The sequence below is a fragment of the Malassezia pachydermatis genome (genome assembly GCF_001278385.1).
Source record: "Malassezia pachydermatis strain CBS 1879 chromosome Unknown scaffold6, whole genome shotgun sequence".
NCBI classification, from domain to species: Eukaryota; Fungi; Basidiomycota; class Malasseziomycetes; order Malasseziales; family Malasseziaceae; genus Malassezia; species Malassezia pachydermatis.
This window is the reverse complement of record NW_017253143.1, coordinates 467,915-482,134: the sequence shown is the minus strand read 5'-3', so window position 1 is coordinate 482,134 and position 14,220 is coordinate 467,915. Positions and strand designations below refer to the sequence as shown.

At 58.4% G+C, this 14,220-nt stretch overlaps 7 protein-coding genes across 7 annotated transcripts; 3 read left to right on the top strand and 4 right to left on the bottom strand.

Moving 5' to 3' along the window:
* Positions 1-225: 225 nt before the first annotated feature.
* Malapachy_0261 (ras gtpase-activating-like protein iqgap2) lies at positions 226-5,463 on the top strand (the record flags this gene model as incomplete). The annotated part of the gene is made up of 2 exons (XM_018134790.1): positions 226-5,416; positions 5,450-5,463. 2 exons carry the CDS (start codon positions 226-228, stop codon positions 5,461-5,463), a joined length of 5,205 nt encoding a protein of 1,734 aa, XP_017990939.1.
* Positions 5,464-5,535: 72 nt separating this feature from the next.
* On the bottom strand, positions 5,536-5,925 carry Malapachy_0221 (hypothetical protein; the record flags this gene model as incomplete). Its single annotated transcript, XM_018134752.1, has 1 exon — positions 5,536-5,925. The coding sequence occupies one exon, from the start codon at positions 5,923-5,925 to the stop codon at positions 5,536-5,538; it is 390 nt and encodes a 129-aa protein (XP_017991032.1).
* A 185-nt stretch (positions 5,926-6,110) lies between these two features.
* Positions 6,111-7,264, top strand: Malapachy_0273 (calcineurin temperature suppressor cts1; the record flags this gene model as incomplete). Its single annotated transcript, XM_018134802.1, has 2 exons — positions 6,111-6,188; positions 6,221-7,264. The coding sequence occupies 2 exons, from the start codon at positions 6,111-6,113 to the stop codon at positions 7,262-7,264; spliced, it is 1,122 nt and encodes a 373-aa protein (XP_017990925.1).
* A 31-nt stretch (positions 7,265-7,295) lies between these two features.
* Positions 7,296-7,687, bottom strand: Malapachy_0217 (hypothetical protein; the record flags this gene model as incomplete). Its single annotated transcript, XM_018134748.1, has 4 exons — positions 7,296-7,386; positions 7,422-7,438; positions 7,474-7,635; positions 7,676-7,687. The coding sequence occupies 4 exons, from the start codon at positions 7,685-7,687 to the stop codon at positions 7,296-7,298; spliced, it is 282 nt and encodes a 93-aa protein (XP_017991196.1).
* Positions 7,688-7,936: 249 nt separating this feature from the next.
* Positions 7,937-9,145, top strand: Malapachy_0271 (hypothetical protein; the record flags this gene model as incomplete). Its single annotated transcript, XM_018134800.1, has 1 exon — positions 7,937-9,145. The coding sequence occupies one exon, from the start codon at positions 7,937-7,939 to the stop codon at positions 9,143-9,145; it is 1,209 nt and encodes a 402-aa protein (XP_017990954.1).
* Positions 9,146-9,257: 112 nt separating this feature from the next.
* On the bottom strand, positions 9,258-10,712 carry Malapachy_0247 (arylacetamide deacetylase; the record flags this gene model as incomplete). The annotated part of the gene is made up of 1 exon (XM_018134776.1): positions 9,258-10,712. The coding sequence occupies one exon, from the start codon at positions 10,710-10,712 to the stop codon at positions 9,258-9,260; it is 1,455 nt and encodes a 484-aa protein (XP_017990998.1).
* Positions 10,713-11,393: 681 nt separating this feature from the next.
* On the bottom strand, positions 11,394-13,784 carry Malapachy_0209 (hypothetical protein; the record flags this gene model as incomplete). The annotated part of the gene is made up of 1 exon (XM_018134740.1): positions 11,394-13,784. The coding sequence occupies one exon, from the start codon at positions 13,782-13,784 to the stop codon at positions 11,394-11,396; it is 2,391 nt and encodes a 796-aa protein (XP_017991180.1).
* Between the last annotated feature and the right edge of the window lie 436 nt (positions 13,785-14,220).

Genomic DNA, 14,220 nt, shown 5'->3' with positions numbered 1-14,220 from the left:
CGGTACGGCGCAGGCCTAGGCGGTGGTGCAGGCCACCCACAGGCACAGCACGCAAGTAGGTCTTCGCCCGTCTTGGCCCCACGTGACGGACGCGGTGGCCGTCTGCATGTCGAGTGTATCACGTGAGTGACCAACACCGGCACGCTGAGACGCGCGCCGCCCCCCGAGTGTTTATTCCTCTTGCGGTAGCGTTGTTCGACGCGACGGCACGGCGTGACACGTACGATGAGCGCGACGCAACGTGCACCGCTGCGTGAGCCGCTCGGAAAGAATACTACGTCACGCAACACAGAGCCCAATGGCAAAATCCAGTTTGCTACGCTCAAGCCTGTGCCGAAAGAGGCGCGTGTGCCCGGCGTGGTGAGTGCCAACGTCTCTGTGATGGCGCCCACGTCGGCAGCGACGACCACCGAGACGAAGCGAGGGGCTACCAAAGTAGCCTCTAGTCCATTTGTACAGAAAGAATCCAAGGCCTCGACGCTATTGCAAGACGCGTCGGGTCGTGAGAACCGCCCTGCCTCGGCCGCCGGCGCCAAAGAGTCGGGCTTTGCAGCAGCACGTCGCCGTTTCGCGACGCCGACTTCGCAAGAGTCGTCTGTGATGAGTCGCAGCAAGACGATTCGCAAGGCCAGTGAGACGGTGGCCACCTCGGGTCCTGGAGCCAACCGATTGCGTCTCTCGCGTCAGAGTTTGGCCTCGTTCCCTAGTGTGGATGCAAGCCGCGCTACGATTACCGATCTGACAGACGTCTCAAAAGAGGTGGTCGGCAGTGCCAAGAGCGGAAGCACACGCTGGATGGACGTGGAGCGCGATAATGTCCAAGCCTACGAGTACTTGTGCCACTGCAGTGAGGCGCAAAAGTGGATGGAGAAGTGTATTGGAGAGCCGCTGGGAGGCGATATCGCGAATATGGGCGAGGAGATGCGCAATGGTATTGCCCTAGCGAAGCTTGCGAAATCGTTCGAGCCGACGTGTGTGCCGCGTATCTTTGTGCACCCGCGTCTGCAGTTCCGGCATACCGACAACATCAACTACTTCTTCCAGTTTGTCGATAAGATCCGTCTACCAAACTGCTTCCGGTTTGAGTTGACAGATGTGTACGAGAAGAAGAACTTTCCCAAGGTGGTGTATTGTCTGCATGCGCTCAGTCACTATATGGCACACCAAGGCCGTTCGGACAAAGTTGACGACTTGGTCGGCAAATTGGAGTTTGACGAAGAGCAACTGCACAAGACACAAAAGACGATTGATGCCTCTGGCCTGGCGATGCCGAGCTTTGGCGGAGTAGGCCAGGCGCTGGCGCAGGAGATGGGCACGAGTGCCGCCTGGAAACGCAAGAGTTTCCCGCCGCCGCCAGCGCCGCCAGCGCCAGCGCCAGCCCAAGCCCGAGAACGAGCCCATGAGAACGAGAACGAAGAGACGCCAGCCAAGCCGCCTCGTATGGTTCCCGAGCCTGCGACGCTGGCGTCGCAGCGTGCCCACCTGAAACCTGTCCCGACGTCGCCGTCGAAGGCCACGTCGCCATCCATGACATCGCTGCGTGCGAACTTGAAGCCGGTCGGCAGTGTGCCTTCGCTTCGCTCACCGGACCACAAGGCGCATGCAGCGCTAGAGCGCGCCAAGGCAGGGGAAGGCGACGATCGCATTGCACGTCTAGCGCGCGAGCGCCAGGCGCGTATGGAAGAGCGCCAGCGCCAGCGTGAGCAGGAGCGCGAGAAGCGCGAGCAGGAGCGTGAGAAGCAGCGCAAGGAGCGTGAGCAGCGTCGTCAAGACGTTGAGCGCGAGCGTGCGCGGAAGCGCGAAGAGCAGGAGCGTGAGCGTGAGCGTGAACGTGAGCGATTGCGTCTACGCCACGAAAGTGAGCGTGAGCTTGACAAGGACCGTGAGCGCCGTACGAATCTCTATACCAACGTGCGCTCCGTGACGCAGCGCGAATTGGCGCGTGAGCGTGAGCGCCTCGCGGAGGAACGTGCGTTGGAACGCAAAGAGGCGGAAGAGCGATTGCATGCTGCGGAAGAGCGTGCGCGTCAGCAAGAGCGCGAGCGCGAAGAGAAGGAGCGGTTCGAGCGGGAGCTCGAGTACGAAATGGAGCGTCAGCGCCAACGCGAAGCGTACGCGGCCGAGCTGGCTGCGGCGCATGCCGAGACCGCCGCGGCGGAAGCGCGCTTGAAGGCGCTGACCGAGGCGGCAGAGCGTCGAGAGGCCGCGGAACGTGCGCGTGCGAGTGCGCTCTGGGTCCCGCCTTTGCAAGCGGCGGTGCGTGGTGTGCTGGCACGCCGCGCGTGGCATGAGCAGCATCTTGCGCTGCGTACACATACGGCGTCGTACGTCGGTGTGCAGGCGTTTGTGCGTCGCATATTGGTCGAGCGCTCGATGGCCGATCGTCGTGCGGATCGGCAGGTGTGGGCGATCACGTCGCTGCAGGCGCATATTCGCGGCGCGCTGGTACGGCAGGCGCTCTATGCCACGCTCACGGGACTCGACGATGCGTGGGCAGTGGCCGTGCAGGCGTCGGTGCGTGGTATGCTCGCGCGGGGACGTGTGTTGGACCGCGTTGTGCACCTGGAGTCGCACATGGATGGCATTGTACGCATCCAAGCGGCTGCGCGGGGCGTGCTCGCGCGTCGAGCGCTGCTCGCGCAGATCGAGTCGCTGCTGCAGGACGACTGGAGTATGGCGCTGCAGGCGCACATTCGCGGGGCATTGGCGCGTGCGTCGTTCCAGCGTATGCGCACAGCGTTTAGCCGCGTGGAAGTGGTCAAGTCGGTGAACCAGATGCAGACGTCGATGCGTGCGGCGCTGTCACGTCGTAAGCACCAGGAAATGCGCAAGCAGATGGAGTACGTTAAGCCGGATGTGACGGGCGTGCAAGCGCATATTCGTGGTATGCTAGCGCGCCAGGAGTACTGGTGGTGGCGCGATCACCTGCATGCCAGTACCGATGTGGCCGTGTACCTCCAGGCGATGCTGCGTGGCGTGCTAGCGCGCCGTACCTTTGATCGAGGCATCGGTCGGTACCTCGCGCACATCGACGACGTAATTCGCGTGCAGAGCCTATGCCGAGCGCGGCACCAAGGCCGCCACTACCGCGCGCTGCAGCGTGGGCGCGATGTGCCGCTGGCCACGGTGCGTGCATTCGCGGATCTCCTCGAAGAGTCTGGTCGCGACTATGCCGAGGAGATGGAGTTGGATCAGCTGCGTACGCAGGTCCTCCAGCACGTCAAGGAGAACCAAGGTGTGGAGGCGCACGTGGCCGAGCTGGACCGCAAGATTGCGTTGCTCGTCAAGAACAAGATTGGGCTGGAAGAAGTGACCAAGGCCAAGACGCAGCGCGGATGGCTCGGTCTCGGCTCCGGCCGTGGAGCACGCACGACGCCCGATGCGGCGGCGATGCGTGTGCTTGAGCAGGCCGACGATCCTATGGGCGAGCATGTGCTGAGCCCTCGGGCGCAGCACCAACTCGATCTGTACCAGTCGCTGTTTTACCTGCTGCAGACGCAGCCGGTGTACCTTGCGCGTTTGCTCGTCCTGACCAACGCCGCCGACGTGCCTGAGCAAGACCGGCGGCAGCTCGTGCAGACGGTGCTGTCAGTGTTTGCGTACGCGCAGCAGCCGCGCGAAGAGTACCTGCTGCTCAAGCTCGTCGAGGCCATGATCCAAGCGCAGCTGCCGCATATCGCGAGCCTCGCGACGTTCCCACAGGATCATGCGTCGTTCCTTCGCTTGCTTGTGCAGTTTACCTGTGGTGTGCGGGAACGCGATTACCTGTGCACACTGCTCACCCCGCCTGTGCAGCGCATCGGCCATGAAACGTCGCTGGAGTTGGAGGCGGACCCCCTCGTGATTCAGCGCGCTTTGGGGCAGACGCCTGTCTCGCCCGACGACGATGGCATGGCCGCGCTGGAAGATGTGAGTGTACGTACCGAGTTCCTCCGTCGATTGCAGAACTTGCGGGCGACGTGTGAAGCATTCCTCAATGCCATGCGTGCTGCGTCGCCACCTGTGCCGTACGGCCTGCAGTGGGTCGCACGCGTGCACTTGACGAGTCTGCAGTCACGCTTCCCGCACGCGACGCAGCCGGAGCTTTTGCGCACCGTGTCATACATTCTGTACCACAGCTACATGCATCCTGCCATTGTCGCCCCAGAATCGTTCGGCATGCCCGCCATGTCAGAGCATGCACGCCGCAACCTCGTCCAAGTCTCACGAGTGCTCGCTCAAGTCGCGTGTGGCGTGCCATTCGACGAGGACCATCTGTTCCTCCAGCCGCTGAACGAGTACGTCCTGGATGCCAGCGTGCGTATGCACCGCTGGGTCCAGTCGCTGGTCGATACGTGTGAGCCGCTAGACTTGCACTATGGCATGGATGAGTACAGCGATATCAGTACGCCGCAGCATCCTGTCATCTACATCTCGCCCAACGAAGTCTACGCAATGCACCAGCTACTGTGCAACAATGAAGCGACACTGTGCACACAGCCCGACGACGTCCTCGCCACGCTGCTCGCAGAGATGGGCCCACCCCCCGTCTCGCAAACAGCCGAGCTCAACTCGGCGCGTGATAGCGAAGTGACACTCACCCTCTCGCACCGCTTCGCGCATACACACGACCCGAACATGGACGCCAAGACCTTGTTTGTCGAGACCAAGCGTCTTGTGCTGGGCGTCTTGCGTGTGCAAACTGCGCCCGATCTGGTATCGCTGCTCGTCGCCCCAGTGACGCAGGCGGACGAAGCGACGTGGGAGCGTACACGCGCCGCAAGCGAGACGCTCTCCTTCGCCGAGCTCAAGTCCATGGCGCTTGAGAATGTGCTGCATCTGGAGCAGCTGGGCCGCGTATCACGTGCGACGCAGTACCAAAACCTCCTCGATGCGATTGCGGCGGACATTCGCAGCAAGCATCGCCGTCGTCTTGAGCGGCAGCGCCAGGCCGCCATGCTGCAGTCCACGATGCAGAAGTTGGTGCAGCAGCGTGCCTTTATGGAGGACCAGATCCAGAGCTACTCGATGTGCATGGACCGCGGCATGCACAGTATGCAGAAGAAGACACGCCGTCGTACGATGGCCATCCCATTCTCGCCCCAGTTCTTCCACGAACGTCATCTCAAAGCCGCAGGTGCGATGCCCAAGTATGGCTCGTACCGCTACACAGCCTCGCGCCTGCGCACCAAGGGCGTGCTTGCCCACATTGACCGCCCCGACAACTTCGCGCCTGATCAGCTGACGTTCATTTTCTCCAGTGACGAGGCTGGCATCATCAAGGTAGAAGGTATGGTCGCAGGGATCGTTGCAGGCACTACTTTGATCAAGATGGAGAGCCTCCTAGAAGCACAGTACCAAAACCAGCTGTACGTCGGCGTTTTGGACAACGCGGTGCAATTCCATTTGGGCCCGTTGATCCAGCTCATTAATAAGAGTACGTGCTGATCTACGATCACTAACCTAGCAGAGTTTTATAAGTAAGGAGATACCCCGCCGTCGTCATGGCAAGGTTTTGTAGGGCTGTAGTACATCGACGTGTGTTCCCGATCGCCCTTACACACTGCGCGCAGTGCGGATGGCTTCCCGCAACTCGGTGATCTCCGCGTCTTGCGCCCGTGCCTCCTCCTCGTTGCGGAGGTACGTCCAAGCAAGGTGCAGCGCAAAGTATGTCGCCGTACTGTACGCCAGCACGCGGAACATGGGCGGGAAAATGTCCGAGTACAGCAGGGCATGCTTGGACTTTGGTGGGGGTGGAGGCGGAGGGGCCGCTTGGTGCGATGGCAGCGGCTGCGGTTGCGGAGGAACTGGCTGTGGTCGCGATGGCGGCGTCATGGGCGGCGTCGGCGTCGGCGTCTGTGTTGGAGGGACCGACGAGTACGTGCGCAAGGCCATGCCACGCAGTGGCGGGGCCCGCAACAGGAGCATCCGCGACATGAACTGCATGAGAAAGCGATCCCAAGCGCCTACGCGGCACCACCGTCCCCTGGACGGACCGCGGCTGAGTCAGCGAACCAGGCACCCCCTGCCTCCACCCCGCGCACAACAAACGTACTCCACAGAGCGTGAGCTAGCGCTTGCAACGTCGGGAGGTAGAGGAGCGCTTGTCGGTCGGCGTGCGTACGTATGCTATGACATACTCAGCAGTACCTGCGTACACGCATGCCCCGCACCACCGCGGCACATTGGTTTGTGTCATCCTGAAAGGCGTACGTATTCCATGCTTCGTCCTTACACATAGAAACATTTGCCGCTTCGTCGCACGGTGGATACACAGGATCCATGGGTCGAGGCACACATGGACAGTGTCTTCTTACGTACACGACCAGATCGACGAGGTGGTACGACCCCGTTTTGGGATGAGCAAATGCATTTCGAAGTGTACGATACCACACCGTGGACCAAGGGACCGCCGTCGCGCCGTTTGCTGCATATCGCATGCTATGCCACAGACAAAGAACCGGACTACATTGGCCAGGGATCAGTGGAAGTCCAAAAAGCCCTTCGGCATGGCGAACAAGATCAATGGGTCTCACTGTACAACCAGCACCAATTCTGCGGGCAGGTCTACGTGGAACTCACATATTATTCCCTCGATCCGCCACCTACGGTTAAAGGCCCAGGACCTGGACCGATTCGCACGCAATCTATGCCAGTGGCCACGGTCGCAGAGCCACCTTCCTTTTCGCCACGCCCGTTTGTCCCCAGCCCTCCGGCGTCGCCCCTTCCGGCGAATGGCAACAGCGACACAAAGCCTCCGTCCACCGCGCCTCCTGCACCCACACTGCCCCGCCGGGTGCCCCCTGTCCCTTCAAGCTCGGCCACACCGTCATCAGCCGCAATAACACCGTCACCCATCCCACCACCGCTGCCCCCCCGAGCATGGACAGTGGATGAAAAGACACTGGCAGATATACAGGCAGACTACCAAAGCGAGGAAGGAAGCAGTATCGAAGCTTCTGTGCACAGTCACGATGACCTTGCTGCTATAATTAAAGCGCATGAAAGCATGCAAGAGCAGGCTGAAGTGCATCCCGCCGCATCGCCAGAAGCCACCCCTCTCTCTCCGCCATTGCCATCGCTCCCCCCGACACCGCCACCTATGGAGTCTCCCATCACAGTGGAGCCGGAGAGAGGGAGACGTACCATGTTCTCACCGACGTTGACGTCGCCCACATCCATCGCTACCGAGTGGTCATGGCAGCGAAGGGCTTCGTCCGCTTCACAGCAACGCACTACACCCCGTCGTTATGTCGCACCTATCCCTCCTGAGCCTCGCGTGTAGATACCCATTTGATAAAAAGAGTAATTGAAGCCTATGAGTCGTTTTGGTTACCAAGGCGCTTGTCCAACGCGGCATATGTGGTAGAGCTTGTGCTATACTCAGCACCGGGTATCCCGCGGAATCTGTAGCGTATGAGTTTCTAGGGAAGAATTCGTACCGTTTCCGCATGTCCCACTGGTAGGTTAGATGCCCTCTTGCGTGATGCGTACCAATGATCGCTTGCATTCAACAAAGCCATGGTAGGCTTGTTGGCATTCCGGCGGCAAGGACTGCAAGTGATGCGTCAAGCACTCTTTACCAGTTCGCCCTTCTACCCGCATACAGTCCGACTTTTTCAGGCATTCGACCAAGTCGGCACGTAGTTGATCACACTGCGTGTTAGTCTCGCTGCGCCGTGCACGATCCACATACTACACCACGCATCGCGGCGGTGGCTGGCGAACGTACCCCACGTGGCCAGGGAAATTCATCTTCCTACGCTGCCGCACCACAGGCCCCGTACACCACTTCTCACCGAGGGCAAAATTTACCTCCCGATCACGTGATGGCGCCTTCGACGGACGGCTTTTTGTCCAAGATGCAGCAGGGGCAAGTGGTAAAGGGCGAAAAGCCGGCCAGCGTCTTTTCTAGATTCACAGCGCTGTTATCTCTCTAGGCTTGCGCGTGTGGAAGATGAATGAAGCATTACCGGTGGATACGGTAGACGCCAGTACCTCAGTGGCGGAGGCAGCTTGGGCTGCTCCACGGTCCGACGCTACGACCACTAACGCATCGTCCAGCTATGATACCTACGCATTAGCCAATGGCGAAGCCTATTCACAAACAGAAGAGCAAGAGGCGGAAACACGACATGTTGAAGAATACTTGAGTCGTATGTCCAAGCAGGAGCAGAACCAGCGCCGTCACCGGCTTGATCATGGCGGAGCTGGCAGCGCAAGTGGCACATCGCTTGTGCGTCGCATTAGCTCCTCTTTTGCTCGTGTTCCCAGTTTGCGAGGCCCTCGAAATACCCCTAACCAACGCCAGCAATCTACTAGTGCAAAAGCAGATACATACGAATTGGCACGGTCCAGCTATGGACGTAATCGGCACGACACTATGCTGCCTACACATGGGTATGGCCCTGTAGGCGACGAGTCGGAAGATTCCCAATACTATCCGGCTGCTCCTTTCACGGATGGCTCAGACTCGCATATGAGCAGCGCCGACCAAGAAGCGTTGCAAACAGGCGCCTTGATGGGCACAAATCACATGTCGTCCAATGAGGCGGACGACATATCAAGTGCGCAAGAGACCTATGTGCCATCAACGACCTATGAATCGTACAATGACCACCACCCTGTGTCGAGCCCTGTGGATAGTCCAAGGGAAGGTATGGGCCCCTTTGCAGACCAGCCCGAATCACAATCCAATATGGAGGCTACATTGGCACGAATTCGGTCACGAAACTTTCCTACTGTAACAGTAGGAGGTGCATCTACACGGCAGCTTCGTCGCCAAAACACCCTACAGAGACAAGGGTCGGTCAATGCTGCAGGGTCTTCGCGTTTGCGATATGGCAGCACAATTGATCCGATCCCTGAGAGCCAAGTGGGTGAACAGCCCATGCATGGTGATGTGGCAGAAGCAAACCTCTACAAGGAAGACGATGATTCTCTGCAGGCAGCAGAACACCGCAGATCCTTCCCTGCTATGCATGAGCCGCCCGTTCAGACACATGAGTATCCACCAGCGACAAGTATGAGTACCGATGCCAAAGACCCCTTGGATGGTCCGAATAACAATCGCTGGTACTGGTCCGACCTGGTCTTTGGTTGTGGGCTCTGCCTATCCCACAACGATGACGATGAGCAGGCAGCTCGGACCAACCCTATGGAGTGATTCTGATCCCGGCACGTATGCTCGTGATAATATTTTCGTTCTTTCTTTCTCGTCTTCTATTACATACATCCTATAATATAATTCAACTTGTGAATAATAGCGTTTCCTGATATTACAGATTCTGTGAAAAAGTTGACGCACTCTGGAGTTTCACACCAATCTGGGCGAGCTCGGCATCCCATGCCTCTTGCATCGAACGGGGACCCTCGTCGTCCATATCCTCGATATCGGACGGCATCGAAGTAGGTGAATCCGTCTCACTAGAATAGGGTACGAAAGTCGTCGAAACGCCCTCCATCATGGCTCTCGCAAGAAGCTGCAGACCGCGTTCCCGCTCTGTCATGGTCGGCGCGAGCAGAGCATGGAAGAAGGGCCATACATGCACCCCTGATCCACCTGACTCAACATAGCATGTCGCATGAGTGACTCGCTCAGACCACGCCTGAATGTCCCGGGCCATGAGCTCGTTGGCGCCCCATGTGACAAAGAAGCCATGCTCCAACGAAACAGCACGCCAATCGCCCAACGTAGGAGAGAGGAGTGGGCTCGTCTCAAGACGGCGCTCCGCGGGCGTTGTGGGGGTCTTGTGGGCCAAGGACGTAGCGTCAAACAACTCGGACGTGGATCTAATTGGATCGGACACGGCCTCCTCAGGCGGCAGGATCCGCTTGCCGTAACGTAGCAGCGGGCGCTCGAGCCATTCGCGGCACCATCGCAAGAGAGGAAACGATGTTCCATACAATGACTCACAAAGGTGCGTGACAGGCCCCATAATACGGCGTGGGCGCTTAAGAACGCCTGCGTACCACTGCGCGAACTGGACAAGGCATTCCGCAGAGAGAATGTCCAAGGAGGGTTTAAGCTTGGTGGCATGGCGTACACGTTCTGTGGACCACGCTTCGCGGGGACGAAGATCCACCCAGGGACTAATTAACACGGCTTTGCCTGGCATGGGAAGAGACGCCCAGTTGCGTTCAGCCACCTCAGAGGTGCCTTGACCTGAAAGACACAGGAGAGCGCTTAGCACTAGATTGCCACCTGCACTGTCGCCAGCCAACACAATGCGCGAAGCAGGTATACGTTCTGCTTCGATAAGGTGGGCATAACATCGAAGCACTTGTAACAGGGGAGCCGGGAAGTGCGCGTGAGGCATCAAATCGTACTCGAGTGCCACGCAGTCCACTGTGAGAGAGGGGCTCATATGCTCCATATGGCCCAAGATCCGGAGAAGAGGTTCTGTGTACAAGGCAACGGATCCAAGAGCAAATCCACCACCATGGACATAGAGCACGACGACTCGGGGCATAGTGGCCAGTGGCTCAGGCGCACGACGATGTCTGCGACTGATCCAGTAGGCCCGGAAGTTAGGCGCTTGGTGATAAGGACGGATCAGCGTCGCTGCCCCTCCGCCTGTGCGCCACTGGATAATAGGGCCATGCGACTCAGGCGCCAAAGCAACGCGTGGCGCCAGGAACGGGAAATAGTGCATGAGCAGTTGCGTAACACAGAGTGTGTACGCATAAAAGTAGCTGGGGGTATGTGTATAGGCACGCCTGCGCTGCCGCATATCAGAGAGAAGAGCCGTAAGATGATACCATGCGAAAAGGCACACCATATCTACGACTTCAGCGATGCTGCAAGTTCGTAGGATATTGACGGACACCACCCACGCGGCCATGATCATATCAGATAAATAAAACCCACCGAGAAAGGGCAGCTTCAATCGGCCTGTGGTGGTGTTGGAGTTCGGAGGAAAGACCAACGACGCATCAAAACTCAAGCCACTCATCGTACGCATGTGCCGCGCTTGTTGCACGCGTGAGCGCGGCCCCAGATACGTAGGTATTGGCTCCATAGGCAGTGTGCTCACGAACTCTCCCTTGTAAATGGCGTTGTGTGCAAGAAAAAGGGAAGGAAGGGCAATGATAACCCTCGCACAGGGGGGCGCGGAGGCAAAAAAAAGTGTCGCACTCCCCTCTGTCTCCACATCGCGGGGCCTGGGGCGCTCGAGTAAATGACGCTGCAGGTCGATCTGGCGCTACACATCATCAAGAGAAGGGTGGTTATGGTATGTGTAGTATAAGAACTACTTACGTAAGGAGTATAGACATCACAGAATACAAGGAATGCGGCTTGCATAAGTAAGAAACAAGACAAAAAAAAGGGAGTAGGGGAGGGAAGGGGGAAAAAAAGAAAGAATTTAGGTGGATCAGGCACCCAGGTCATGTCACTTACGGCGTATGCATCATTAGAGAGCCGACTCCAATTCGTACGATTCACCCACAACAAATTGGGACGAAGACGACGACTCTTTCACATCACTGTCGCCCGGCTTGGGCCATGCCGAGTTCGGCGCCGACGCCGAAGGCATAGCCTCTGGTCGGTCCATGGCGTATTCCGCCTTGCGTTTCACAGACAACGCCTTGACAAGCATGACGAAGAACGTCCAGGCAAAGACCAGGCCCACAATCGATACAGCCAAATTGAGAACGGCCATACCGTCGGCATAGTCAGCACGCATTGCGGCAAACGACACTTCTTCGTTGGAGAGCATGAACAGCAGACCACCGCAGCAGAGAGCAAAGGAGCCAATTGCCTCAGTGGGCGGACGGCTCGGCAGTACACTCGTCGGTGGGCGGACCCACAAGAAGAAGTAGGTAAGGCAGCGCAGGAAACCGAACGCGGCCAACATCTGTCCCCAAAGAATATGGATCTCCACCTCGTAGACATAGTCCTGGTGGTGCGCAGCCATGGCCACACCCGTCACGCCAATCACCAGGGCCGGGAAGGGGTTAAAGCTGCTCACGTACGACGGTGGCGCCACCTGAGCCGATACGCGGTCCTGGTCACCGCGCGGCAGGACCGCTGAGGGATGGCCGAGCGTCACAGCGTAGGCCAGCAAATGACGCACAGTGGTCGACTCAAGCGCCATACCGACCAGACCCACAAACCAGAACATCACAGCGATGGAAATGTGTTGAATCTGCTTGATCGTGTATGGGTCACCAGCCTTGGCACCCATACGCTCCATCCAGGTGTTGGTAATACCGTACAAAAAGATCGCCGAGCACTCAATAAACTCACCACTGGGCATCGTACGACGCCAGTACGGAGCATGGCTGTGGCGTGTGTTGGCCACGGTCGGGCGCTTGTTCCAGGCCCAGCCATACTCACCAAACGCACCCAGGTAGCGAGCGAAAGAAAGCACGCCGTACCAGAAGAAGATGCCACCCTTAATGCCGTGCGCCAAACACACGTTCTTGTATGGACGACGGCACGAACCGGTGTAGATAGCGATCGCGACGTACACAACGACAAAGGCCAGCGGCACAATGGCACGTGAAATGCCCGTGTACATCAGGCTAAGCGTAAAGTAGAGACGAGGGTATTTGTGCACAAACTGATCCCATGGGCGGCGCAGGGACGACGAGGCCGCGTCTTCAAACGACGACGAGCCCATGTGTGGCACATACATGCCGTCCTCAGCCGGCGACGAAAGCAGCGGATTGTCATTCTCTTCTTCGTGATCGAACATCACCGAATTATCCTGATTCGACGGCGAGCCAGACGACGTAGCGGGCGTCGGCGTCATCGGAACCGACTCTTGCAGCATGGGCGTTGGGCCCCGCGTAATCACGCGCATCAGGTTCTGCACGTCGGACCAAGAGCGGAGACGGCCACGCACGAGCGGCACAATCAAGAACAGCAGCTGCATGGCAGGGTAGCCAAAGCACGCATACGATAGGAACAGCACAGTACGCACCAAGCCCGGCAACGCGCTGGGCGGATACAGCGCAGGGCTCAGAGCAAAGTACAGACGGCCAAAGAGCACCGAGGACGTGAGCACAGCAAGGTATAGCAGCGACATGAGAGGGACCAGTGAGGACTGCGCCGACTGCAGGCACAAGAGGAGCGGCAGGATCACAAAGCAAGCCATAATGAACAGGAAAGTCGTCAAAGCCGCTAGACCACGCTGACGTGTTGGCTCGTTCTTCCCATCGCCAATACGGTACTTGAGATCTTCACGCAGCGAGTTCCAAGCGACAGGGTAATCAAGGTCGCCCAACGTACGCCAATATCCACCAGAGCGGCCAATCACAGGACGGTCAGGCCAGGTCGTTTGCACCTGCACCGCATCGTCACTGACAAAGCGGCGAAGCTCTGACATGCGGCCCATACCACTGCCAAAGTCCCACTCCACGTAGCTCATCGGCACAGCGCCTTTGCGCAGGAATAGACGCGTCTCATTGAGCGTCAACATCGGTGCCTCGGAGCCATGTGCATGGGCGTGAACATTGGCCATACTAATCGGAGGACTGGGACGCAAGGCCCAGCCAGCCTGATCAGCACCCATCAAGGCATCCACTTCGTCCATGGCAATGCATTCGGCCAACTCATCATGACCGACTTTTTCCGCCGCCGTCGCAACTTTGCAGAAACGCGGCACCGTATCGGGGGAGATAGTATCGTAAGTAAACATATCCTCGTGACCATGCATATGCCCCGCCGAGGCGGCCGCGTCGTGCATTGGCATAGGCTGCACAGCAGCAGGCGTCGTGGACGCTGCCGATGCGGTGTCAGAGGGAGCCGAAGTGGTGGCAGCTGCCTCTTCATGACCTTCATGACGTGCTTCATACATGATAGTACCGAATGAGGGGGCTGCCTGCACTTGCATCAGGCCCACGCTCAGCATAGATAGTAGGGCCCAAACACACACAAGGGCCCCCCAACTGGCTCGGAAAGAGACCACCATAACAGAAAGCAATGCTACCTTGGTCGATAACACACAGAAAATCGTGTGCAACCTACAGTACACAGGGTCGTACCAATCCTGACACGCTAGGTAGGCTTTGGCAAGTGGCGAAGATCCAATCGCCTGATTACGACTCGACGGTACGAGTGCGCACGTTGAAGCGTGCCTACCTGTCTAGCCAAGGGGATAAGTGGGTCGGTCACAGCCAATCAAGTGAGAGCGGACATCCGGCGCTTTTCCTTTTATGAGCAATATGCAGAAAAAATAGTGCTGGGGCGTATGACAGATCAGTAAATCGCGTGCCTGCAGCTCCACTGCAGAA